At 42.1% G+C, this 25,736-nt stretch overlaps 1 protein-coding gene and 1 pseudogene across 3 annotated transcripts in view; both read right to left on the reverse strand.

The window, feature by feature from the left end:
• The window catches only part of EFHB (EF-hand domain family member B), a 57,208-nt gene extending 41,736 nt beyond the window's left edge, over positions 1-15,472 (reverse strand). The window contains exons 1-2 of one of the 3 annotated variants that reach the window (XM_055383263.2): positions 15,282-15,472; positions 12,325-12,560 (exon numbers count right to left, since the gene is read on the reverse strand). In XM_055383263.2, coding sequence (XP_055239238.2) covers positions 12,325-12,560; positions 15,282-15,444 — 399 coding nt within the window. In that variant the 5' untranslated portion in view covers positions 15,445-15,472. Of the gene's footprint in view, positions 1-12,324; positions 13,589-15,281 lie in introns of those variants that run through there. The other 2 variants (XM_004033712.5, XM_055383260.2) reach the window with 2 other exon arrangements.
• Positions 15,473-19,356: 3,884 nt separating this feature from the next.
• LOC101144535 (heat shock cognate 71 kDa protein-like) lies at positions 19,357-22,262 on the reverse strand (annotated as a pseudogene).
• Positions 22,263-25,736: the final 3,474 nt, after the last annotated feature.

The raw sequence follows: 25,736 nt of genomic DNA on the forward strand, positions 1-25,736 counted from the left end.
AAGTATGATCTTTGGGAGGCCAAGAAGGGAGGGTTTCTCACGGCCAGGAGTTCGAGGCTACAGTGAGCTGTGATCACATCACTGTACTCCATCCTGGGCAATGGAGCAAGACCTTGCCTCTGAAAATAAATAAATAAATAAAATTTAAAACTGAGAGAAAGAAACTAACTTCCCATAGTGTTCTGGGTCTCTGGAAAGAGTAGAGAGCGACAGAGAAAGAAAGAGAACAAACAGACAAAAGCAGAGAAATTGAGAATGGAGTGGAGTGGATGGCTGAATGAGTAGATGTGGGTGAACATATGAATAAATACATACGGGTAGGTGAAAGTTTATTATTATCTTAAGTGTTGAGTGTGGAATTCCTTTTAGTGAGAGAGTCTTTAGGGTTTAAGAGACTGTCTTGCTGACATCTCTAGGTATAAAAGAGGAAGCCCACAGACATAGCCAGGCAGAAAACTGAATTGCTTTGTTAAAAAAAAATGGGAGAAAATATGATCTTTGTAGTGTCTAATGTTTTAATATGAATTATTAGACTCCAGTTTGAAAGGGAGGGGCAAAACAACTTCTGATTAGATACACTAAGAAGGAAAAATCAAGGAGATGACAAATAAATTGAGAAAGTGTGTGGAGTCCAAGGTCTAGCAACAGGGTGAGAGGCTGGGGGGGCCAAGATGGGAAATAAGACAGTAAGAAGCAGCCCAGTCTTAATGCTGTATCTTCAGTAAATTCTACCCACACAATTACATTGTGTGAGAAGAACTTTGTGTAAAAAAAGAAAGGAGCTGTGTTCTGTGTTCTAACCTGGGCAAAAGCAAGACTGAGAAGATGGAGAAGAGATATAGTGAGATTTTTTTTAATTCAGTTGGAAGTTATAAGAAATCTCACTAATACCAGGGAATATTGTCTCTCTCTACACTTAGGATAGGAACTCAAGTCATTTTTAAAAATATGAAGGCTGCCAGGCAAGGTGGCTCACACCTGTAATCCCAGCACTTCGGGAGGTCAAGGTAGGTGGACCATTTGAGGTCAGGAGTTCAAGACCAGCCTGGCCAACATGGTGAAACCCCGTCCCTTCTAAAAATACAAAAATTAGGCAGGCATGGTGGTGCGTGCCTGTAATCCCAGCTACTCGGGAAGCTGAGGCAGGAGAATTGCTTGAACCCAGGAGGCAGAGGTTGCACGGCTCACTAGCCGAGGCCATGCCATTGCACTCCAGCCTGGGCAACAAGAGCAAAACTCCATCTCAAAAAAAGAAAAATAAAATTATGAAGGGAATCAGAATATGCTGTCCAAAAATATGCCACTTTTGCATATGGATTATTCTGAGCTGAAGGCAGTTAAGCATCAACAGATACAGGAAGAGTTCAACACTTGGAAGAAGGTGTGGTAAAGCTTGGATATGAAAATAGAAAGATTGGTTGAAAGTGTGTATTCAGGGCAATTGTATCCCCAGTTCTTCTTCATCCTATGTTATCCTTGTCTTCACACAAACTCTCAACCCCTCTTGCCAAACTGTGGATTTGTTTTTGCAAAGGGGTTTTGTAGCCAGAAACATCAAACCCAAGGTAAGGTAGCGGGGCATTAATAGGAGCATTAATAAGTAAAAGTATACTTTCTGTAATGCATTTCCTCTAGCTTCCTCTCCCACTGGGCCCTGGAAAGCCAGCAGCCAGGAGTTAAGCCAGCCCTCTAGCCAGTGGGCAGTGTATAGGAAAGGCAGTAGCGCATCATGAATATAAATAGAGATTTGGAAGCTAGCTTGCTTGGGTTCAAATATCTGCCAATAAATAAGCTGTGTCACCCTGTTACTCAGCCTCAATTTGCTCACAATGGAGATGGTGATAACAGTACCAACCTCATAGAGATCATTGTGAGAATTAAATGAGTTAATACATATAAAATGCTTAGAACAGTGTCCACACATGCTATGTGCTATATAAGTTTCAACTATTATTACATTACTATTCTCTGGAAAATCTGAATAACCTAGAAGAAAAAAATTAATATCCGGGACTCTCCCAAAATAAAGGCTGCCTCATCTCTTCATCACCCTATAACAATGCCCCAGCCAGATGCGGTGGCTCACACCTGTAACCCCAGCACTTTGGGAGGCAAAGGCGGGTGGATCACAAGGTCAGGAGTTCAAGACCAGTCTGACCAAGATGATGAAACCCCGTTGCTACAAAAAAATATAAAAATTAGCCAGGCATGGTGGCGCATGCCTGTAGTCCCAGCTACTTGGGAGGCCCAGGCAGGAGAATCACTGGAACCCAGGAGGCGGAGGTTGCAGTGAGCCGAGATTGCGCCACTGCACTCCAGCCTGGGCAACAAGAGTGAAACTCTGTCTCAAAAGGAAAAAAAAAAAAAGCCCCAAGGTAAACAAGCCATGCAACACACACACAGCTACTAATTTTCTTTGTAGTACCTAATGTTTCATTTGTTTTGTTTTGTTTTTGAGACAGGGTCTGATTTGGTCTTCTAGGTCAGAGTGCAGTGGTGCAGATCTCAGCTCACTGCAACCTCTGCCTTTCAACCTCAGCTCACTGCAACCTCTACCATCCTCCCACCTCAGCCTCCCTAGTGACTGGGACTACAAGTGTGGGCCACCATGCCTAGCTAATTTTTGTATTTTTTTTGTAGAGACGAGTTTTTGACATGTTGCACAGGCTGGTCTTGAACTTCTGAGCTCAAGTGATCTGCCCGCCTTGGCCTCCCAAAGGGGTGGGATTACAGGCGTGAGCCACCACGCCCAGCCTGCCTAATGTTTTAATATGAATTATTAGACTCCAATTTGAAAGGGAGGGGCAAAACAAGCTAATAAAAAACATACACAAACATAGAGGGAATAGGAAAATGTAAATAAACAAAAGAGATTACCTGAGAGATATAAGATGTTGCATTTATTGCATTTATAAAACTATATTAGAAATTTTAAAAGACAACCTGAGAAGAAATAACTCTTTAGAATTTAAATATGATAATCTAAATAAAATTTCTACTTTTCACCTATTGTTTTAATATGTACTGATGAGCTGGGCATGGTGGCCCATGCCTATCATCCCAGCACTTTGGGAGGCTGAGGCAGGAGGACTGCTGGAGCCCAGGGTTCAAGACCAGCCTGGGCAACAAAGTGAGACCCTTATCTCTTTAAAAAAAAATAATAACTAGTGATGATTCTTTCCTAAATCATTATTCCTATGATGGTTGCCAAATGAGGACTTTCTAATTTTAGCATTCTTTCTATATTTATTAATTGCATTATACTGCAAGGAAGTTTTCTTTTCTCTCTCTCTCTTTTTTTTTTTTTTTTTGAGACAGAGTTGTCCTCTGTTGCCCAGGCTGGAGTGCAGTTGTGTGATCTTGACTCACTATAAACTCCGCCTCCCAGGTTAAAGTGATTCTCCTGCCTCAGCCTCCCGAGTAGCTGGGAATACAGGCACATGCCACCACGCCCGGCTAATTTTTGTATTTTCAGTAGAGACGGGGTTTCCCTATGTTGGCCAGGCTGGTCTCAAACTCCTGACCTCGTGATCCTCCCTCCTCAGCCTCCCAAAGTGCTGGGATTACAGGCATAAGCCACTGCGCCAGGCCTTTTCTCACTATTTATTCACACATTTATGTATTTACATCCCTATGTACTCGTGGATTTCTATTTTATTCAATGGTAATTTTATACAATACTCAATGTACACCAGTTTGGTCTAGGGGAAGACTCATCAACCTTGTTTCTTCAAGTTTGTTTTATATCTGCATGATTCTTTAGGATTCTTCTCACTTTTTTGCTCACGAGGATGTTCCATGTTTATATTGTACTTGCCTGTGCAAGTCCTAGAGTCAGCCATTTCTCCAAGGAGCTTAATTTCTTTTCAAAGAGAATAGTACATGGCACATGTATACATATGTAACTAACCTGCACATTGTGAACATATACCCTAAAACTTAAAGTATAATAATAAAAAAAAAGAAATAAAGATCTGGATTTTGGTGTGCTCTTTGCTACTAGAGAAATACCACTTCTAAGCTCTCTTAAATAGAGTTAGGATGGCCGGGCGCAGTGGCTCACACCTGTAATCCCAGCATTTTGGGAAGCCGAGGCGGGCGGATCACGAGGTCAGGAGATCAAGACCATCCTGGCTTACACGGTGAAACTTCATCTCTACTAAAAATACAAAAAATTAGCCGGGCGTGCTGGCCGGCACCTGTAATCCCAGCTACCCGGGAGGCTGAGGCAGGAGAATGGCGTGAACCAGGGAGACGGAGCTTGCAGTGAGCCGAGATCCGGCCACTGCACTCCAGCCTGGGCGACAGAGCTAGACTCCTTCTCAAAACAAAAATAGAGTTAGGAAATGTATGAATAGACAAACACCCCCGCACACTTGCATGTATATTGATCCTATAATATTCTGTCTAGTTAAATGTGTGTAGTTAGAATCCATGGTCATAGATACATAGATATATCATAAATGTATATGAATACCTCTAATCACAATCCAACACAACAGGATTCATTCTATTCTCCTTTCCATATTTATAACACTTTTCTCTGTCAGTGAGAAAAGGGTTATTGTCCTAAATAACCCTGGCATTATTGTCCTAAATATATTTACTTATCTGCTTAGGCTTTCTGTCTGTAACCAAACTCCAAACTGCACCAACCATCTCCTTGCTCAGCTGCCTCTTTGCTCAGTCCCTAACAACACCGGAGACACCTTGCTTGGCCACCTCCTCACTCAACCCCCAGTGTTACAGCCTTCAATGGCCAAGTACCTCTTTCATTTATCATACAAGTGAGTCCCAAGATTCAAGTCAACTCAGGAAGGTTGATATAAGACCATTTTCAGCTGCTCAAGACCCACAGACCCATAATCATCACACCACCTTCCACTCTTCAAACTCAATGTGGGTTAGCTTAATGGTTACAGCTCTCCCACTTGCCCTTGGTCAAGATCCCTCTGTTTTACTCAGAGAGATCCCCAATTCTAAACATCTCAGAGAGAATTAGGAGTGATGGTACCCATTCCCTTTCTGCCCAGAAGACACTGAATCCATTATGCAAATAAAAACATCCAATTCCCAGAATTCTGCAGAGATTAGCTTTGCAAATTCATACAAAGTAAATCTTTTTACCTGGTATTTTCTCCAATACCAGGGCCTGCATAACTAGCAAGGTCCCACAAGATTTATTAACAGGTGGCACCTTTCCCTCCACCTATTCCCAAAATAGCCGTCAGGTTCTACTAGTATAGAACAGGAAAAAGCAAGGCACCCCTTTGCATGACATTTGTCATATCATAAAGTCATTTGTCTATTGGTCTCCAGTCTCTAAGCTCCTTGAATGCAGGTACTATGTAATTTTTCATCTATGTGGCCCCAGCGTTTATTCGTGTATGGGTTTTTTGGGTTTTTTAGGTTTTTTTTGTTTTTTGGGGTTTTTAAAATGTATTTATTTATTTTGAGACGGAGTCTCGCTCTGTCGCCGAGGCTGGAGTGCAGTGGTGCAATCTCGGCTCACTGCAAGCTCCACCGCCCAGGTTCATACCATTCTCCTGCCTCAGCCTCCTGAGTAGCTGGGACTACAGGCGCCTGCCACCACACCTGGCTAATTTTTTGTATTTTTAGTAGAGACGGGGCTTCACTGTGTTAGCCAGGATGGTCTCGATCTCCTGACTTCGTGATCCACCCGCCTCGGCCTCCCAAAGTGCTGGGATTACAGGCTTGAGCCACCGCGCCCAGCCTGCTTTTTTATTTTTTATTTTTATTTTTGAGACAGAGTTTCACTCATTTGCCCAGGCTGGAGTGCAATGGCATGATCTCAGCTCACAGCAACCTCGGCCTCCCGGGCTCAAGTGATTCACCCACCTCAGCCTCCTGAGTAGCTGGGATTACAGGCGCCTGTCACCACACCTGGCTAATTTTGTATTTTTAGTAGAGACGGGGTTTCTCTATGTTGGTCAGGCTGGTCTCGAACTCCCAACCTCAGGTGATCCACCCGCCTCGGCCTCCCAAAGTGCTGGGATTACAGGCATGAGCCACTCCGCCCAGACTTGTTTTTGTTTTTTAAATAGGATCTCACTCTGTCAACCAGGCTGGAGTGAAGTGATACCATCACAGTTCATTGCAGCCTCAACCTCCCATAGCCCTATGTTATCATGGACACTATAATTTTTGTAAACTTTCCCTTGAAGCTTTCCTTCCTTCTTCGTCTTTCTATTCCAGGGCTCAATATCATTTACCAATGCACTTTGTATGCTTCAGATGTTTTGTCTTAATAACTCCAGGTTTCTGCCATAGTCAGTGCATTGATGGAAATCAAGGGACAGTCTCGGGATAGCTTAGAAAATAACCATTGTAGAGATTTTGATCTCTGACAGTGTTTTTCAAAAGTCAAGTGCCCTTTCAAGGGCTACCAGGCCTCCACACAGAGGACCTCCTTTCACAAGAATCTTTTTGATTGTTTAAGGACACACCAGAAATCTCTCCTTAGGCCAGTATGTCTTGGAAACTTTTCCTTCCTGCACTGGTTCCACATCCATGACTGTTTTACTAGAAGAACTTGCCTGATGGGTCTCATAAATCCAACAGAGCAAACCTTCACCCGCAACTAAACACCAACTTTGGGCAGCAACTTCAAACCATAGGATGAGTATTCCTGAAATAAGGTGTATCTGCTCTTCCTTGCTCAAAACTGGAAAGATCTCTCATTAAAGTAAGTTCTTCCAGTTCCCTGAATGCACCCTGATGCAAAGTGATTATCCTCAAGCATTGATCTTGCAGGTTATTCACAATGGGGATTTTCATCTAAACTCTCCTCACAGCCATGCTTGACACTGGGTTTCAACCTCACCCAAATGCACTTCCTTCCTACTCTGAGACTCAGGGGCATCAAATACTTTACCATCCCATCCCCTGGTCAGGATGTTAGGGATTGCCTTCTCTTCCTTTTTCAGCTGTTTGAGTTTAACCAAGCTTACAAGAAGTAAATAATACTATAAATACTGTAGTATATATAAACAAATACTATAGTATATATATAGTATATACTATATATATAGTAAATAATATAGTAGCTAATACTATACATAACATATAAAGAAAGCATAAAGACAGTTGGAAAGCTGGGAAGCTTCTCAATTCTTTTTATATACTAGCGTTACCCTAATACCAAGCACAAAAAGAAAAACTACTGTCTAAATTTACAGAGAACCACAAATACAAAAATCCTAGCGAAACACTGGCAAGTCAAATCCAGGGATATATTATGAACATAATATATCACAAGGAGGGCTTAGGCCAAAAATATGAAGATGGTTTACCCTTAGAAAATGAACTATTTTAATTCAGAAAAAATATATATTTCAATAAATGTGGGAAAAGCTTTTCACAGATTGTTTAGTCCTGATTTTTAAACTTTCTTAGCAAACTGGAAATGGATACAAGTGTTCTTAACTTTAAATATCAGAAATCTCCCACAAAATCACATGTAATAGTGAAACATTAGAATCATTCCCATCAAAATCAGAAAAGAGACCTTGTTGTTGGTTTGTTTGTTTGTTTGAGGCGGAGTCTCACTCTGTCGCCCAGGACAGTGGTGTGATCTTGGCTCACTGCAACCTCCGCCACCCAGGCTCAAGTGATTCTCCTGCCTCAGCCTCCAAAGTAGCTGGGATTACAGGCGCCTGCCACCACACCCAGCTAATTTTTGATTTTTTAGTAGAGATGGAGTTTTGCCATGTTGGCCAGGCTGGTCTCAAACTCCTGACCTCAGGTGATCTGTCTGCCTTGGCCTCCCAAAGCACTGGGATTTCAGGGGTGAGCCACCATGCCCGGCCAAAAGACATTGTTTTTAATATTGTATTTTTTTTCTTATCATAGCCAATGCAGTGAGGTAGGAAATAGAGATAGATGAAAGGTATAGATGCTAAAGAGAAAAGGACAAAAGTGTCAATATGATTGTCTACCTAAAATATCCATACACAAGCAAAATAGTCATTAAAAAAGGAAATAATGATAAGCAATTATGACTAATAAGAGTTCAGCAAGGTGACCACACACAAGGACAAAAAATAAAAAATAAAAACAAACATATGGAGCAATTTCCAATCTAATTATAAGTTAAAGAAACATAAATTAAAATAATGCCTAACAAATTATTATGATTTTTAAAATTTATTGCTACAATCTTTTAGGAAGAGATTTGGCAATAGAAACTAGAAAAAGACCCATGCTTTTGGCTTCTGCTGAAACTCTATCCTTAAGGAAATATTCCAATACACATAAAAAGACTTTTTTTTTAACTTTTTTTTTTTTTTTTTTTTTAAGAGACAAGGTCTCACTATGTTGCCCAGGTTGATCTCAAACTCCTGGGCTCAAGCAGTCCTCCCACTTCAGCCTCACAAAATGCTGGGATTATAGGCATGAGCCACCATGCCTGGCTGACAAACTATTTTATAGAAAATTCTGGAAGAATAAAAAATAAATACCCAACAATAGAGGGAAAGAGTTAACTAAAGAATTGGCTTGGCCAGGTGTGGTGGCTCACGCCTGTAATCCCTGCACTTTGGGAGGCTGAGGTGGGTGTTTCACGAGGTCAGGAGTTCAAGACCAGCCTGGCCAATATGATGAAACCCTGTCCCTCTCTACTAAAAATACAAAAAATTAGCCGGGTGTGGGGGCAGGCACCTGTAATTCCAGCCACTCAGGAGGCTGAGGCAGGAGAATTGCTTGAACCCAGGAGGCGGAGATTGCAGCGAGCCGAGATGGTGCCACTGCACTCCAGCCTGGGTGAGAGCGTGAGACTCCATCTCAAAAAAAAAAAAAAAAAAAAGAATTGGCTTAAATATTTTTTGTCATTAAAAGATCTCTTTGAAGTCTTTGTAGTAATAGTTAAATCTTATAAATAACAAATGAAAAATCAAAACAAATTTTGCACTCGATAATAACAACTACATAAAAGTGCATTTGGATAAAAGTGTCATAAAAAGTATAGAGTAATTAACAACTCAGGCTCTCAAATAGGAATTTGAGATTTCAAATCCCACCACTTTTTAGCTATATGACTTTAGCCGAATTACCTAAATTTGCTTCCATTTCCTTACCTGTAAAATAGGATTTAGTAATAGTAGATGCCTCACAGGTTGCAATAAGGGCAAACGAATTAATACCTGCAAAGGTCTATGAATAGCCATATTAATATAGTGAGCCACCAATAAATATTAATAATCGTGAAACAGTAAAGTGCTAATAGGCATTGTGTGAAGGTGATAAGATTATAGGCATTTTCATCCCTGTTTTCTAAATTTTCTATAATGTTATTATTCTTGTGTTATAATCAAAATAAACATTTTAACATCTTAAAAATTATTTTTAAATGAAGCCTTGTTTCTAACAAAGTTAGAATCCCTCCTCTTGCCTATAATCCTAATTCCATTCCCTTCCACTCATCTAGAATCTGGTTCCACCCATTCTCTTCCTTTGTGTTATCTCAAACTCCTCCACTGATTCACTAAATAATAAGATTTCTAAGTGGAATATTTACTCTTTCTCTTCACTGTCATACTTCTTAACAGAAAAAAATTTCATGATAGCTTTCTCCGATTCTAATAACCCATTCGCTCTTCAGTATATTATAATCTGAATTATTTTTCTATTATGTCGTTCTAACAATGTTGGTAATTTCTTAATGTCTAAAGTTAATTAATCTTATTTTTACTTTATTTTTAGAGACAGGATCTCATTTTGTCACCCAGACTGGAATGCAGTGGTGTGATCATAGCTCACTGGAACCTTGAACTCCCGGGCTCAAATGATCTTCGCACCTCTCCCAAGTAGCTAGGACTACAGGCACATACTACCACACCTGGCTAATTTTTCTTTTTTGTATAGGCAGAGTCTTGCTATGTTGCCCAGGCTGATGACAAACTCCTGGCCTCGAGAAATCCTGCTGCCTGCTGGGCGTGGTGGCTCATGCCTGTAATCCCAGCACTTTGGGAGGCCAAGGTGGGCCAAACACTTGAGGTCAGGAGTAGGGGACCAGCCTGGCCAACATGGCGAAACCCCTTCTCTATTAAAAATACAAAAATTAAATTTAAAAAAAAAAGAAGGAAAAAAAATTAGCCGGGTGTGGTGGCATGCTCCTAGAATTCCAGCTACTGGGAGGCTGAGGCACAAGAATCGCTTAAGCCTGGGAGGCCGAGTTTGCAGCGAGCTGAGATTCCACCCCTGCACTCCAGCCTGGGTGATGGAGTGAGAATCTGTCTCAAAAAACAAAACAAAACAAAAAAACCCTCCTGCCTCAGCCTCCCAAAGTGCTGGGATTACAGCTAGTGCCACTGCACAAGGCCTATCAGAGATGATTTAACACTGCTGGTCACTCTCTCCTTGACACTCTCTTTCTTGTCCTATCACATTTAGAAAGGAAGGTATGAGAAGTGGGAGGAAGCAGAGGTTTTAGAATTGCCTGTGCTGGAAACTGGAAGCTGGTGTCTGCATGTGTGTGAGATCAGATCAGATCAGAAGCTGTAAACTGCAGAACCAATCCAGAAATGGGAACCGGTGTGGTCAAGTAAAGTGGCTGGGAAAACCCAAAGAGGAAACCAGAAAGCAATGTGAGACAAAGAAGAAAAGAACATTCTGAGTCTGAAGGGGAAAAGTCTTCAAACCCAGACAAAATTCTGTGGAAGCCCTGTGACCTCTTCAGCTGAGTTTTATTCTCAAATTTCAGTGTGTGGAATCTCTTACTCACATTATAACTTAAGGACACTTTCTTATGTTTCTCAATACCAATGTCTCAGACTTACTTTTTTCTTCTCCGACTGGTCTTTCTCCCATTTAATCATCCGGGTTTCCTTCTATTTATCAAACATGTATTTATTGAATGACCACCATAAGCCAGGTATTGTGGTATGACATGAAGGTAAACAATGAACAAGATATAGTCCTTGCCCTCAAGAACTCACCTTATTGACATCTTTTTCACTGACCACCTCATGTCAATGTTCCCCAAGATTCTTGCCTTGACTTTCTTCTCCCATTCACACCCATGGGGCATCAATTGTCTCATATTACCAAGTGTTTCCCTGGCTTCTTTACCTGTCATCTCATATTGAAGATAGCCAACACTGGACATTCATTTGCCACCAAACCCAAAGAGATCATTATCAACACAGAAACTCCTGAGTCATCCACCAACTTCCCTTACTCACCACATAGATCCACAACTGAGTGGCAATTTTTTAAAATGTCATCTAAAAACCTCTCAAAAGTGCAGTCTCCTTTCTATTCTTTCTAACTCTACATTAATTCCAGTCCATCAGAACTTAGGAATGTTGTTCTAACTACCTACTTGTCATTCAGTATCTCCCCCTTCCAGTCCATCATAACTACTGATATCAGAATTATCTTTCTAAAAGGCAAATTTTATTTATTTTTACCCTTATTAAGATCCACCATTGATACTGTGTCCATATGTTTTATCCCTATATTCTGGGCCTTTAGATGTCTTCTACATATTTCTTCTTCACCTTCATCTCTCAACACCCTGCTGGCTGAATACAACTGTTTATGCCTCTCGAACATAGGAAGCTTTGGTTGTGCTCTATACCTTTTTATGCCCAAAATGCTCTAACCTCATTCTTTCTTCAGACAAATACTGACACCTTTCGATGTTAGCGCAAATATTACTTTCCCTATTAAGCTTTTCCTATCTCTTCTAAACAGAATTGTGCAATCTTTACACTGAGCTCTGTATTCAGAGTGTACTTCTATGAAGGAAGAATCATATGTGTTTTTATTCATTTAGATAACTGTATACTATTCCTTTAGTTATCTGTCTCCATTACTGGAGTGAGCCTAAACCTAGAGGTAGGGATCATGTACTTTTCATTTTAGTTTGTCCTGTACCTGGCACAATGGCTACCACAAGTCTTTGCTGAAAGAACAAATAACTCACAGACTAAACAGTGAATGGAAAAAGAAACACTTTTCTTTTCCATTCATAGTATGAATATTAGGACACAGCATGTATCTTCATGTATTTCAATATGTGAGAGGCTTGAGGAAAATGAAATGAAGGTTAAAGGAGAAAAGAGAAATCAGAACAAACCACCGGTGTGCACAGAAAACAAAGCTGACATCTAGGAAGGGAGGCAGAGAATCAGAAATCTAAGTAACATCTGCAAAGATTCCAGTGGGGCAAGAAATATAGGAATCTCATGAAATCTTTGTGATTTGTCTCTTCAAACCAAAACAAATTTTATCACTTTATCATCTCAATAAAGACATGGCTATATACAGTTTAGTTCCTACGGAAAGTGGAAAAAAACTTACACTTGGCCAGCAAGGGGTCCGATCAAAAAACTTCCCAGAGTATATGGGTCTGATGAGATCTGGAGGTTCCACTCCTGATTCAATGTTTCCAGCCTCCTTTCTCTGTTCAGGTTGTTGGGCAAACTGGCATTGGGGAGGTTCTATCACCAAGCCCATTTGGGGCTCTGTATTCTTAGTCTCATCTGGCCCCTCGGCTTGGGTTAGTCCAATGTCCACCTCCACAGGAGGCTTAATCTCTGTGTTGGGTTTCATTAAAACACAGGTAGACTCTTCTTCCATTTCCTGTCTTGGTTCCATAACCAAAGCAGGCTTTCCCACTAATTCCTCTACCCCTTCAGGGCCACTAGCCAAAGCAGCTCTCCTGCTCCCTACAGCCTGTGAACTTCCACACACCCTGCCCAAAGGAGGCTGTATTATCCGTTCATGGGTATATCCTGCAAGAAGACTCTCATTTTCTAACCCCATTCTTCCTGGCAACAGAGAAGGTTTTGTTCCCTGTGAGGCTGAGACACTGTCGACTCCTAAACTACCCCTCTGCATGACAGTCCTAGAAATATTCTGTCTTTCTAATCCCATTTCAAGCCCCTTGCTCAATGGAAATTTTGTTTCTGGTGATGCCATCCTTCCCTCACACTTATTACTAACCACAGGGCTCTCCCCGCATCGGGAATCTTCTTTTCCTAATCCTACTCTGATCCCCAACTCCATGGGAAATTTTGTTCCCATGATGACCCTCTTGTCTCCTAAATCATCCTTTCCTTCGTGGGGATGTCCAATCTCCATGTTCATGGACGATTTCTCCCCATTCTCATTTCTCCAAGAGCGCTCATCTCTAAGGGAAAAGCTGTACCTGGCTACAAGGACGCCTCCAATCCCTTGCGGAACCCCTCTCTCAGGAAAGAGCACAACCTCACTCGGACTCCCTGTCCATTGCTTCCTGCCTGCCTCTTAACACCTAGCCGAGTTCACAGAGGAAAAGATGGAGTCTGTTTATCCGGTTACCTGGGAAACAGGGGCGGGGCTTGGCGCTCAAGTCCTGCTTGGACAGATCCCTGCCCATCTCTCATTCTCTCTCTCTCTCTCAATCTCTCTCTCTCTCTCTCCCCTCTTCTCTCTCCTGTCTCTCTCTCTCCCCTCTTCTCTCTCCTCTGTCTCTCTCTACCCTTCTCTCTCCTCTGTCTCCCTCTCCTCTCCTTTGCCCTCTCCCTCTCTCTCTCCCTCTCTCTCTCCCTCTCTCTCTCCCTCTCTCTCTCCCTCTCTCTCTGTGTGTCTCTCTCTCTTGCCTTTCCTCTCTCCTTTCTCCCTTTCTCCCCTCCCTCCCCTTCTTCCCCTCTATCTCTGCTTCCTCTCTCTTTTTCTTTGCTAGATTTGGAGGGCGAGAAAATTTGAGTGATGTGGCTCTCGGCGCATCAAATGTTCACCAACTTCTCTGGTTTCCCAAGCAACGCAGTCGTTTTAGAATGGTTTCAACAACTGGCTTCTTCCTGGCCATTGGCCTCTTAATGTTGGTGATGATCAACAAATAAACTTTCTGGTGATGAACACTTTTTTTAGGTCCTTCCTTGTCCAAGTACCTCCGCCCTGCATGTATTTTAGTGCTAAAAAACGACTTTAAATTCTAGAAATATTATATTTGACAACTGTGGCATAAAGACATCTTAAAGTCCTTGAGAACACTTACACTTTAACAACTAGGCTTTAAATCACATTTAAAGTAATTTTTTTTTTTTTTTTTTTTTTTTTTTTTTGAGATGGAGTCTCCCTTTGTCGCCCAGGCTGGAGTGCAGTGGCACAATCTGGGCTCACTGCAAACTCTGCCTCCTGGGTCCAAGCAATTCTCCTGCCTCAGCCTTCCGGGTAGCTGGGATTACAGGCATGAGCCACCATGCTAGGCTAATTTTTGTATCTTGAGTAGAAACGGGGTTTCACCATGTTGGCCAGGCTGGTCTCAAACACCTGACCTCAAGTGATCCACTGCCTCGGCCTTCCAAAGTGTTGGGATTACAGGCGTGAGCCACTGCGCCTGGCCTAAATTAAATATTTTAAAGTTTGAGATATGCTACACAATAAGGCATATTGTATTTTAAAGATAATGTGGCAAACTAAAACTTCATTGTTTTTAAGTAGGAGATTTTTTTTTAAATTGAGGTTTCACCTTTCAGATTTTAATGAAAGTATATTTGGTAAATATTTGTCATGTTCTACACATATAGGATATGAAACACCTAGCTTGGAATTTGAACTGAATTAGGCTGGGCACAGTGGCTCACACCTTTAATCCCAGCACTTTGGGAGGCCGAGGCAGGCAGATCACTTGAGGTCAGGAGTTTGAGACCAGCCTGGCCAACATCGCGAAACGCTGTCTCTACTAAAAATATAAAAATTAGCTGGGCATGGTGTCCGGCGCCTGTAATCCCAGCTACTCAGGAGGCTGAGGCAAGAGAATCATTTAAACCCGGAGGCAGAGGTTGCAGTGAGCCTTGATGGTGCCACGACACTCAAGCCTGAACAACAGAGTGAGATTCCATTTAAAAATAAAAAACAAAAAATGGCCGGGCGCAGTGGCTCATGCCTGTAATCCCGGCACTTTGGGAGGTAGAGGTGGGTGGATCACGAGGTCAGGAGTTCGAGACCATCCTGGCAACATGGTGAAACCCCATTTCTACTTAAAATACAAAAATTAGCTGGGCCTGATGGCAGGCGCCTGTAGTCCCAGCTACTTGGGAGGCTGAGGTAGAAGAATCGCTTGAACCTGGGAGGCGGAGGTTGCAGTAAGCCGAGATCACACCACTGCACTCCAGCCTGGCAACAGAGTGAGACTCCATCTCAAAAAAAAAAGAAAAAAAGCAAAACAGAATTTGAAAAGAATTTACAGGATTCCAGAACTCTATGAAAACCCCTTAAAATCCAAAAATATTTTTTTAAAAGTGTGTAGGAGTCTGGACATAGTCACTCACCTGTAATCCCAACACTTTGGGAAGCCAAGGCAGAAGAATTGCTTAACACCAAGAATTCAATTAGCCCAGCGTGGTGGCTCACATCTGTAGTCTCAGCTATCTGAGAGGCTGAAGTGGGAGGATCACTTGAGCCCAGGAGGTCTATGCGGCAGTGAGCCATCATTGCACCATTGCATGCCAGCCTGGGCGACAGACTGAAAAAAAAAAAAAGTCCAGGAATTCAAGACATGCATGGGTAACACAGTGAGACCTGTCCCTACAAAAAATTTCAAAAATCAGCCAGGTGTAGTGGTACATGCCTGTAGTCCTAGCTACTCAGGAGGCTGAGGTGGGAGGATCACTTGAGCCCAGGAATTCAAGGCTGTAGTGAGATATGATCATGCCACTACACTCTAGCCTGGGTGACAGAGTGAGATCCTGTCTCAAAAAATAAAAATAAAAAATAAGGCCAGGCGCAGTGGCTCATACCTGTAATCCCAGCACTGTGGGAGGCCTAGGCGGGTGGATCATTTGAGGTCAGGAGTTCAAGACCAGCCTGACCAACATGGTGAAACCCTCTTTTTACTAAAAATACAAAAATCAGCTGGACATGGTGGCCGGCACTTGTAATCCCAGCTACTTGGGAGGCTGAGGCAGGAGAATCGCTTGAACCCGGGAGGTGGAGGTTGCAGTGAGCCAAGATTGCGCCATTGCACTCCAGCCTGGGTGACAAGAGCGAAACTCCATCTCAAAATAATAAATAAATAAATAAATAAAAAGTGAGAAGGGTATACTAGGGAGGCTGAGGCAGGAGGATCACTTGAGTTCAAGACCAGCCTGGCCAACATGACGAAACCCCATCTCTACTAAAAATACAAAAATTAACTGGGCATTGTGATGCTCACTTGTAATCTCAGCTACTCGGGAGGCTGAGGCAGGAGAATCACTTGAACCGGGGAGGCAGAGTTTGCAGTGAGCCGAGATCGCACCACTGCACTCCAGCCTGGATAACAGAATAAGACTGTCTCAAAAAAAAACACAAAAAACTATTTTCTACAACTTTCTAGAAGGTTAATATAAATATTCTTCTCCTTAGTTCTTTTTTTATGGTGCCAAATTTAAATAGTTTTATTTAAGACATTGCATTTTCCATTTGCAATACAGTGTTTATAAAGTGCAATGTTATTTCCTTCCACATGCACATGTTCCATACTCAAGTATTGAGAATGCCCAAGAATTTACTATAGCAGCTCAATTTTTAAACTGCTACAGACAGTCATATTGTGACCATGAAGAAGTATTCTGAAGACAAAGCTAACACACACAAAATAGGACAGCACTGAGATCATCAGGACCAAAGCTCTGATCAAACTGTACCTAAAACTCACATAACTCTAGACTTACCAGTCACATGGGCCAATGTCCCTGCTTGACTCACATTTTCTGTTATCTGTAACTGAAACATCTTTATGTCTACCACACTTAACAGTCAACATCCCTTAAGACTTTACCTCCAGAAAACTTTTCATGGCTGGTAAATACTCTTCTCTCTTTTCCTTTGAGCTCCTCCAGTACCAAGAGTCTGAGTCACTCACCTTATCACTTCTCTCTCTCAGACATACACACATACAACAAACGCTTGTGGCATATTTGTGGTAGTTTACCTAACTTTCTGCCCTTCCCTTGGTTATAGCCCTGACCCTGGTACAAGATAACATTCAACATTTGTTACACTAAATTGTGACTGTCAGTGCTTCTGTCTCTTCCTCCCCTGAAGACTGTTAGCTCCTGCGGGCCTGACAGTCCCTTGACTCAACTCCTCTCTACTTCAATGTTTTATGCTTTGACCCAAAAAGATGGGGCTTAGTAGGGAGAGAGGTGGAAGACTGAAGGGCATCCATCCGAACTTGTTTACTAACATTTATGTGTTCTTCCCTAGTTACCTGCCTCCATGCCTTTGCTGGAGAGGGAGCCACCTAGGTTCCCTTCACCTGGAATGTCTATTTTCACACATTCCAAACTCAAGGCCAACTCTGAAAGGAGAAAGGGCTGTGATTGACTGGGAAAGGACATGTGGCAACTTTCTGAGATTACAGTAATGTTCCGTATCTCAATAGGGATGTGGGTTACACAGGTATATACATTTGTCAAAACATGAAATTATACTCTTAAGACGCTTGCATTTACTTCATTTTATGGATATTTGAACTTTAAAAAGGTTCACATATTGAACTCTAGTAAATGGCATGCATGATGAAATGTTTAAAGGAATGTGTACACATGCTCATAATTTTGAAATGCATAAAGTGTTGATACATGGCTGGACATATGTGATAAAGCCAAGTGTAGTAAAATGCTAATTGTAGAATCTGGGTGGTAGATATATGGGTGTTCACAGTACAATTACTTTGATTTTCTGAATGTTTGAAAATGTTCATCATAAAATGTTAGGAAAAAAATAAGAGATGTGGGTCAACATCTCTGGTATCTTCACAGTCACAGACTTGATTTAGACCTCATTACATTTTAACTGGAATCTTGCTATCACCTTTACACTGGCCTTCATGTTAGCCCACTGCAGTCTCTCCTCACCCCAAGGATCGCCAGAGAGAACCTTCAGAAGCAAAAATTGGACCTCCGTGATCCAGTCTCTGTCAACCTCTTCAGCTTTATCCCTGACGCTTGCCACCTTACTGCAGCCTGTACTACAGCTCAACCCAGGGCGTGTAGTTCCACTCACACACTGGGCTATTTTATGACTTTCTGGTTTGCTTTTGTTTTGTTTTTGAGATAGAGTCTCACTCTGTCACCCAGGCTGCAGTGAAGTGACACAATCTTGGCTCACTGCAACCTCTGTCTCCAGGGCTCAAGCGATTCTCCTGCCTCAGCCTCCCTTGTAGCTGAGACTACAGGCACCCGCCACCATACCCAGCTAATTTTTGTACTTTCAGTAGAGACAGGGTTTCACCATGTTGGTCAGGCTGGTCTCAAACTCCTGACCTCAGGTGATCCACCTGCCTTGGCCTCCCAAAGTGCTAGGATTACATGCATGAGTCAACATGCCCAGCCTACTTTATGACTTTCTGCTTTTGCCCCTGTTGTCCCCCTTGCTTGGAATGCTTTATTCCAACTCATCCTCTGCCCTCCTTGCCTGGTAAATGCTCTTCAAGACTCAACCCAGGGATTACTTCTTCCCAGTAGCATGTCTTGCCACTCAAACTGGGTTGGGTCTCCTCCTTTTTTTTTTTTTTTTTGGGATGGAGTCTCACTCTGTCGCCCAGGCTGGAGTGCAGTGGCGCGATCTTGGCTCACTGCAAGCTCCGCCTCCCAGGTTCACGCCATTCTCCTGCCTCAGCCTCTAGAGTAGCTGGGACTACAGGCGCCCGCCACCACGCCCGGCTAATTTTTTGTATTTTTAGTAGAGATGGGGTTTCACCGTGTTAGCCAGGATGGTCTCGATCTCCTGACCTCGTGATCCGCCCGCCTCGGCCTCCCAGAGTGCTGGGATTACAGGCGTGAGCCACCGCGCCCGGCCCATGGGTCTCCCTCTTTCATGCTCCCATAGCACCTCAAACTTATTTGTAACACAGTATTTATCCTACTATGACCTATGTGGGTTTCCATGTCTGTGTACTAAACTAGACGCTCCTTGAAGAGCAAGTCTTCTAATAGAATGCACAGGGTCTGATCTAAAAAAGGCTTTGATAAACCACTGTAAAACTGAACAATTGATATTGAACTGGCATGGATGACACTCTGGCACCCTCCAACAACTTTGTGTTATAGATTTGATTGTATCTCCTCTACAGGAGTTTAAGGCCCACTGCCCCTATTGACTCAGCCATCTTCCGACATCTCTCAAACACCATCTTCCTCATGAAGACAACTCAATTTCCTGCCCCAGTTTGGAATGATCTCTCCAATTCCTTTAAAGGCTTACTTTCTATGTACTTCTTTTTTTATGCGATTACAGGCCTTTTTAGGCAAATTTTAACTGGGAAAAATTAAACTACATTGACTGATCAAAAAAGAAAAAACACTGCCACAGAATTTGCTACATATTTGGGTCCTTCAGTGTTTTAAGTGTGTGGAACAATGCTACATCTGTACTTGGGCTGGCTTATTCAGTGTTGGGCCCTGAGAAAGCACCACCAGAGGGAGGAGATCCACCAACAGTGAATCCCCTAGGCATTCCTCCTGCACTCTGCTAGAGCTTTGTAATGATGGGATTGCAGACTCTCTCCAGCTCTTTCTGCTGATGTTCAAATTCTTCCTTCTCAACAGCCTGATTCTTATCTATCCAGTTAATAATTTCATTACGCCTGACAAGAATCTTCTGTTTGTCTTCATCGTGAATCTTGCCTTGAAGTTTCTCATCTTCAACAGTTGCTTCCATGTTGAATTAATAGGATTCAAGGGAATTCTTGGATGACACCTGTCTCTGCTTCTCGTCTTCAGCTTTGTACTGCTCAGCCTCCTGGACCACACATTTAATGTCTTTCTTGCTAAAATGGCCCTTGTCATTAGTGACAGTAATCTTATTCTTTTTCCTGTACTCTTGTGCACAGCAGAGACACTGAAGATGCCATTGGCATCAATATCAAATGTGACTTCAATGTGAGGAACACCTTGGAGTGCCAAAGGTATGCCTGTGAGTTGAAACTTGCCAAGCAGGTTGCTATCCTTGGTCATGACATGCTCACCTTCATAAACCTGAATAAGCACATCAGGCTGCTTGTCAGGGTAGGTAGTGAAGGTCTGTCTGCTTGGAAGGAATGGTAGTATTATGCTTAATGAGAACAGTCATGACTACACCATCGGTTTCAATACCATGGGAAGGAAGAATGACATACAAGAGCAACAAATCTTGAGCATTTTCAGATTTGTTGCCAGACAGAATGGCTGCTTGGACAGCTGCACCATAAGCAAAAGCTTCATTAGGGCTGATGCTCTTATTCAGTTCCTTTCCATTGAAAAAGTCTTAGAGAAACTTCTGAATCCTGGGGATAAAAGTAGAACCACCATCCAGGAAAATATCATGAATCTGTGACTTGTCTAGTTTGGTGTCTTGAAGGGCTTTCTCTACGGGGTCCAGGTGTCACAGAACAGGTCAGCATTCAGTTCTTCAAATAGGGCATGTGTAAGAGGTATAGACATTAATTCATTCATAGAGAAAATGGATCTCAATACTAGCCTGGCTGCTCAAGAAAGAGTGTACTTAGCATGTTCACAAGCAGTATGGGGATGTCAGATAGCTCTCTTATTCTCACTGATGTCCTTTGTAAGCTTGTACTTGAACTCGGCAATAAAATGGTGTACCACTTGGTTGTCAGTCTTTTCCACCTAAGTGGGTGTCTCCTGCTGTAGATTTCACCTCAAAGATTCCATCCTCAACAGTGAGGACTGACATATTAAAAGTGCCACTTCTAGGTCAAGCGCAATGGCTCACGCCTGTAATCCTAGCACTTTGGGAGGCTGAGGCAGGTGGATCACCTGAGGTCAAGAGTTCAAGACCAGCCTGGCCAACATGGCAAAACCCCGTCTCTACTAAAAATACGAAAATTAGCTGGGCATGGTGGTGCATGCCTGTAATCCCAGCTACTCGGGAGGCTGAGGCACAAGAATCGCTTGAACCCGGGAGGCAGAGGTTGCAGTGAGCCAAGATTGCGCCACTGCACTCCAGCATGGGCAACAAGAGTGAGACTCCATCAAAAAAAAAAAAAAAAAGGCCAGGAATGGTGGCTCACACCTGTAATCCCAGCACTTTGGGAGGCTAAGGGGGGCAGATCACCTGAAGTCAGGTGTTTGAGCCCAGCCTGGCCAACATGGTGAAACCACGTCTCTACTAAAAATACAAAAAAAAATTACCCAGGCGTGGTGGTGGGCACCTGTAATCCCAACTACTCAGGAGGTTGAGGCAGGAGAATCACTTGAACCTGGGAGGCAGAGATTGCAGTGAGCCAAGATCGCACCACTCCAGCCTGGGTGACAGAGCGAGAATCCATCTCAAAAAAATAAATAAATAAAAATTTAAAAGTACCACTTCTAAGGTCAAAGATCAGCACATTTCACTGAGCTCCAACCTTTTGCCTAAGGCATAAGCAATAGAAGCAGCAGTTAGCTCATTGATAATTCTCAGTACATTGACATAAGCAATAGTTCCAGCATCTTTGGTAGCTTTGATGCTGAGAATCATTAAACCAAGCTGATATGGTGACCACAGCATTGGTAACACTCTTTCCAAGGTAGGCTTCTGCCATTTCCTTCATCTTTGTCAGAATAACAGAGCAGCTGTCCCCAACCTTTTTGGCACCAGGGACCAGTTTCATGGAAGACAATTTTTCCACAGACCAAGTTGCAGGGGGTAGGATGGGGGGAAGATAGTTTTAGGACAATTCAAGCACATTTATTGTGCACTTTATATTATTATTACATTGTAATATATAATGAAATAATTATATAACTCACCATAATGTACAATCAGTAGGAGCCCTGAACTTGTTTTCCTGCCACTAGACGGTCCCATCTGGAGGTGATGGAAGAGAGTGACAGATCATCAGGCATTAGATTGTCATAAGAAGTGCTAGATCCCTTGTGTGTGTAATTCACAATAGAGTTCACACTCCTATGAGAATCTAATGCTGCCACTGATCTGACAGGAGGGGGAGCTCAGGTGGTAATGTGAATGATGGGGAGCAGCTGTAAATACAGATGAAGCTTTACTGACTTGCTGCCACTCACCTCCTGCTGGGCAGCCAGTTCCTAACAGGCCACAGTCCAGTACCAGTCCATGGCCCTAGAGGACACCTTTCTGGACAGAAGTTTTTTTTATCTCTCCCTTGTATTCTACTTGGACCTTGGGCCTGCCAACATTATTCACTACCATGAAGGGCCAATGCTTCATATCAGACTGGACAACAGCATAATCAAGTCTGTGTCCAATCAGCAATCAGATTTGGCATCAAAAACTGTGTTCATGGGGTTCATTGCAACTTGATTCTTTGTGGCATCACTGAGCGATTGTTCGGTATCAGTAAAGGTGACATAGCTTGGAGTGATTCAATTTCCCTGATCATTGGGAATTACCTCTATTTTTACATGCTGGAAAACACCCACACAAGAGTAGATGGTGCCAAGATGAATACCAACTGCAAATCCCTTAAACAGGGTTGTTTGCATGTAGGCCGGATTGGATTGTGAAGAAAGACATAGGAACCCCAAAAGTGGCCACAGCATTCAATAAATCCCCATAAATTCTTCAAATGACTTTGCAGTATGTAAATCCAGGTAAGGGCTCATTCAATTCATTCATTCATTCTACAAACAGGTATTGAGTCCCTCCCTATTTTGTGTCAGTGTTGGGAATACAGTTAGCCCTCTGTATTCCATAGAAAGTATTTGAGTTAAAAAATGAAAAAAACACAAAATAATACAAATTAAAAAAATACAACTATTTACATATCATTTACATTGTATTACTTATTGTAAGTAATCTGAAGATGATTTAAAGCATACAGAATAGCCTACATGCAAATACTACACCATTTTACATGAGACTAGAGCATCTGCAAATTTTGGTACCCACATGGTGGGGGAATAAGGGAGTGTCCAAGAACCAATCACCAGCAGATGGACTGACTGTATAACCCAACCCCTATCTCATGGAGCTTATATTCTAGTAGGGATAGATAACCATTAAGTGGAACAATGTGTAATATCATATCAAATGGTGCCAAGTGTTATGAAGACAATGCATAATATCATATCAAACAGTGCTGTTATGAAGACAACAGACTACTTCGATATGTAACAAAGCACTTTAGAATTAGTCGGCTTAGAAGTCCCTTAGGTAGATGACATTTGAGCTGAAGCCTGAATGATGCCCTCCAAAGACACAAGCTTTTGAAACATGACTAGCTTAAGTTTTCACAGCCTTTTTTTCACTGACTTGCTACTACACCAATGTTAGAGTTACCGTTGGTTTGTCTCCAGGAAAAATTTTGAATTGTCTCCAGACAGTTCCAATTAAAAGTAAATGTAACCATTCATTATCATCTATGCAAAGATTCATTCTTTTGCTACAGAAGGGTGGAAAGATTTCCTGGAAGAGAAGGAAAAGGTTATGGGATCCTGTGAGTGGTAGAGAGACACCTGCCACTGGGAATTTGTTATTGAGTATTTAGAGATTTGAGGGCAGTATAAGCATCAAAGACAGTGTTTAAGTCTTCGTGATTATTTATCCATTTTGTACCTTCCTTAACAAGTTCTATCAACTGGTAGGACTCCACATTTGACACTAAAATATATACAATTATCAGTCCTCCTCAATTATCTGGGGCTATGAAAAAGAAAACATAGACATATTGCAAGTGGCAGTAAAACAACAGAGCTTTACTGTGGCATTTCAATTTCTCTAAAACTACTACCGGATCTTTAGAAATGCCAGCCACCAGGGCAGCACTCTTCCAGGCAAACATTATGACTAAACTGTAAAATATTGTGAAAAGTATTCATGAAGGAGGTGAAGACAAAATCACTAAACAGGAACGAGTGAAGAAGCAACATACTGGAACGATGAAATAGGGAGTTTTTTGCAATTTATAAATTTCAGCATCAAATGTTTTCGTTGTGAGGTCTTCTTAATGTTAGTGATTCTAAATGTAATTAAGTTCACCAATACTTTGGGGGTCCCTATTATAGCAGTCAAGGGTCTTCTGTGAAGAACTGAAATGATGAATAGATGGTCACAGCCCTTAAAAACCTTATAATTCAATGAAAGGCTAAGGAGAAAAGTCCAGGTGCTCATTAGCTATTAAAATAAGGCAGATTTTAAGACAGCCATTATACAGAGTAAGGCAAAGTATTGTGAAATTACAGAAAAAATAATAATTGAATCCAGTAGAAGTATCTGCAGATGCAGTCCAAAAGAACTGGTGTCCTGGCTAAGATGGAGCCAGCAGTTATGGGCAATGATAGTGTTCCAGGTGGAGAAAATAAAGTGATCAGATACCAAGATGGCAACACACAGGCAATATTCAGGGAACACAGACTAGATACGTGTGATCAGGGAACAAATAAAGAGTATGGGGAGAGGAATTCTACAGAAATAGAATGAAAGAAACTTGGGTTGGGACTAGAGTTAAAGAACTTTAGACTGTCAAGTAATGACATAGCATTGAACATTTTTTAGTAGAGTGGCTAAAGTGTAAAGAATGGACAGAAAGAGCAGCAGTATGCATTAATTTCAGTTTATATAAACACTACCATGGACCAGGCGTTGGGATTAGACTTCAAATTTGGGGATTAGATAATTTGTTGATAGAATGAACAATGGTATGTGAGGAGAAGAAAGAGGTGAAGCTGATTCTGCAGTTCCAAGTCTGGGTGACTGGGAGGATGTTAATGCCAGTCTCTAAGCAGAAGCAGGTTTGGAGTGGAATAGGTTTGGTTTTGGGCATACTGTTGACATGACAAAACTGATGTCACATATTCTATTTCCTGACTCCTCCTGGGATTGTCCCAGAGCTATTACCATGATTAATAGTTCATATTGAACAACTCCTTGAGAATAAAATGCCACAGGTATCATTTACGTATGACACATTACGTTCTTCTGGCAACTAGGTAGTTGATCTGAAAGACGGGCTGTTCAAAGTTCAAATCATCTTAATTGCACAATGCCGCCGACTGTACGCCCATAAGATACCTTAACCCGGTACACTTCAAAGACAATATTCTCGCCCTTACAACAGAGCTATACATTGTAAACTGCAAACTGAAAAGTAGCCTTTATTCTGAAGGAAAATCAATTTAATATTCTTCCACCAAATTATCAAAACAATTTTTTTGGCGGAGGCTGGGGAGGGGGTGGTGGCTGAAGCCTCGCCGGAGACTGACTGTGGTGTGGGATTCAACTAAAGCAGCACATCTTCAGTAGGTCCCCCCTGGAGGGTAACGAACGTCTTGGGTTGTCTTTCATCTGAATTGTGTTCAACAACTCACGTTCTGGAGCCAACCCGCCGCAGATCAGAATCCAGCTTCTGCACCACACAGCCGTGATCTCGGACAAGTTACTCAATCTCTTGTGTCTCAAATTCTTTACCTATAAAATATCTACAACTAGAACTGAAGACTTGGCTGCCAGGCACTGGGCTAGACATAGATTTACAGCGGTGAGGACCACCAAGGGGAGCTAAAATTCGAATGTAGGGAACAGACGATTAACAAGTTAGTTTCAGAATGAAAGACTCGAGTGTAAGAATTCAATGGGATAATTCCTGTAAAGCGTTTAGTACAGTAAAGAGCGAAGGGAAATTCTGAATAAAAGGTAGACACTATTTTAGGATTTGGCCTTCCTCGCCCCCTACCAAAACCACGTAAACTCTTAACAGAAGCGACTTATTATTGTCAGGCGCCTAAAGGCGGCTTTTGGGATAGGGAGGGTCCTTTCTTCCTCCTTGGGGTAAATGCGATTTA

This window comes from Gorilla gorilla, chromosome 2, assembly GCF_029281585.2.
Source record: "Gorilla gorilla gorilla isolate KB3781 chromosome 2, NHGRI_mGorGor1-v2.1_pri, whole genome shotgun sequence".
In the NCBI taxonomy this organism is placed as follows: Eukaryota; Metazoa; Chordata; class Mammalia; order Primates; family Hominidae; genus Gorilla; species Gorilla gorilla.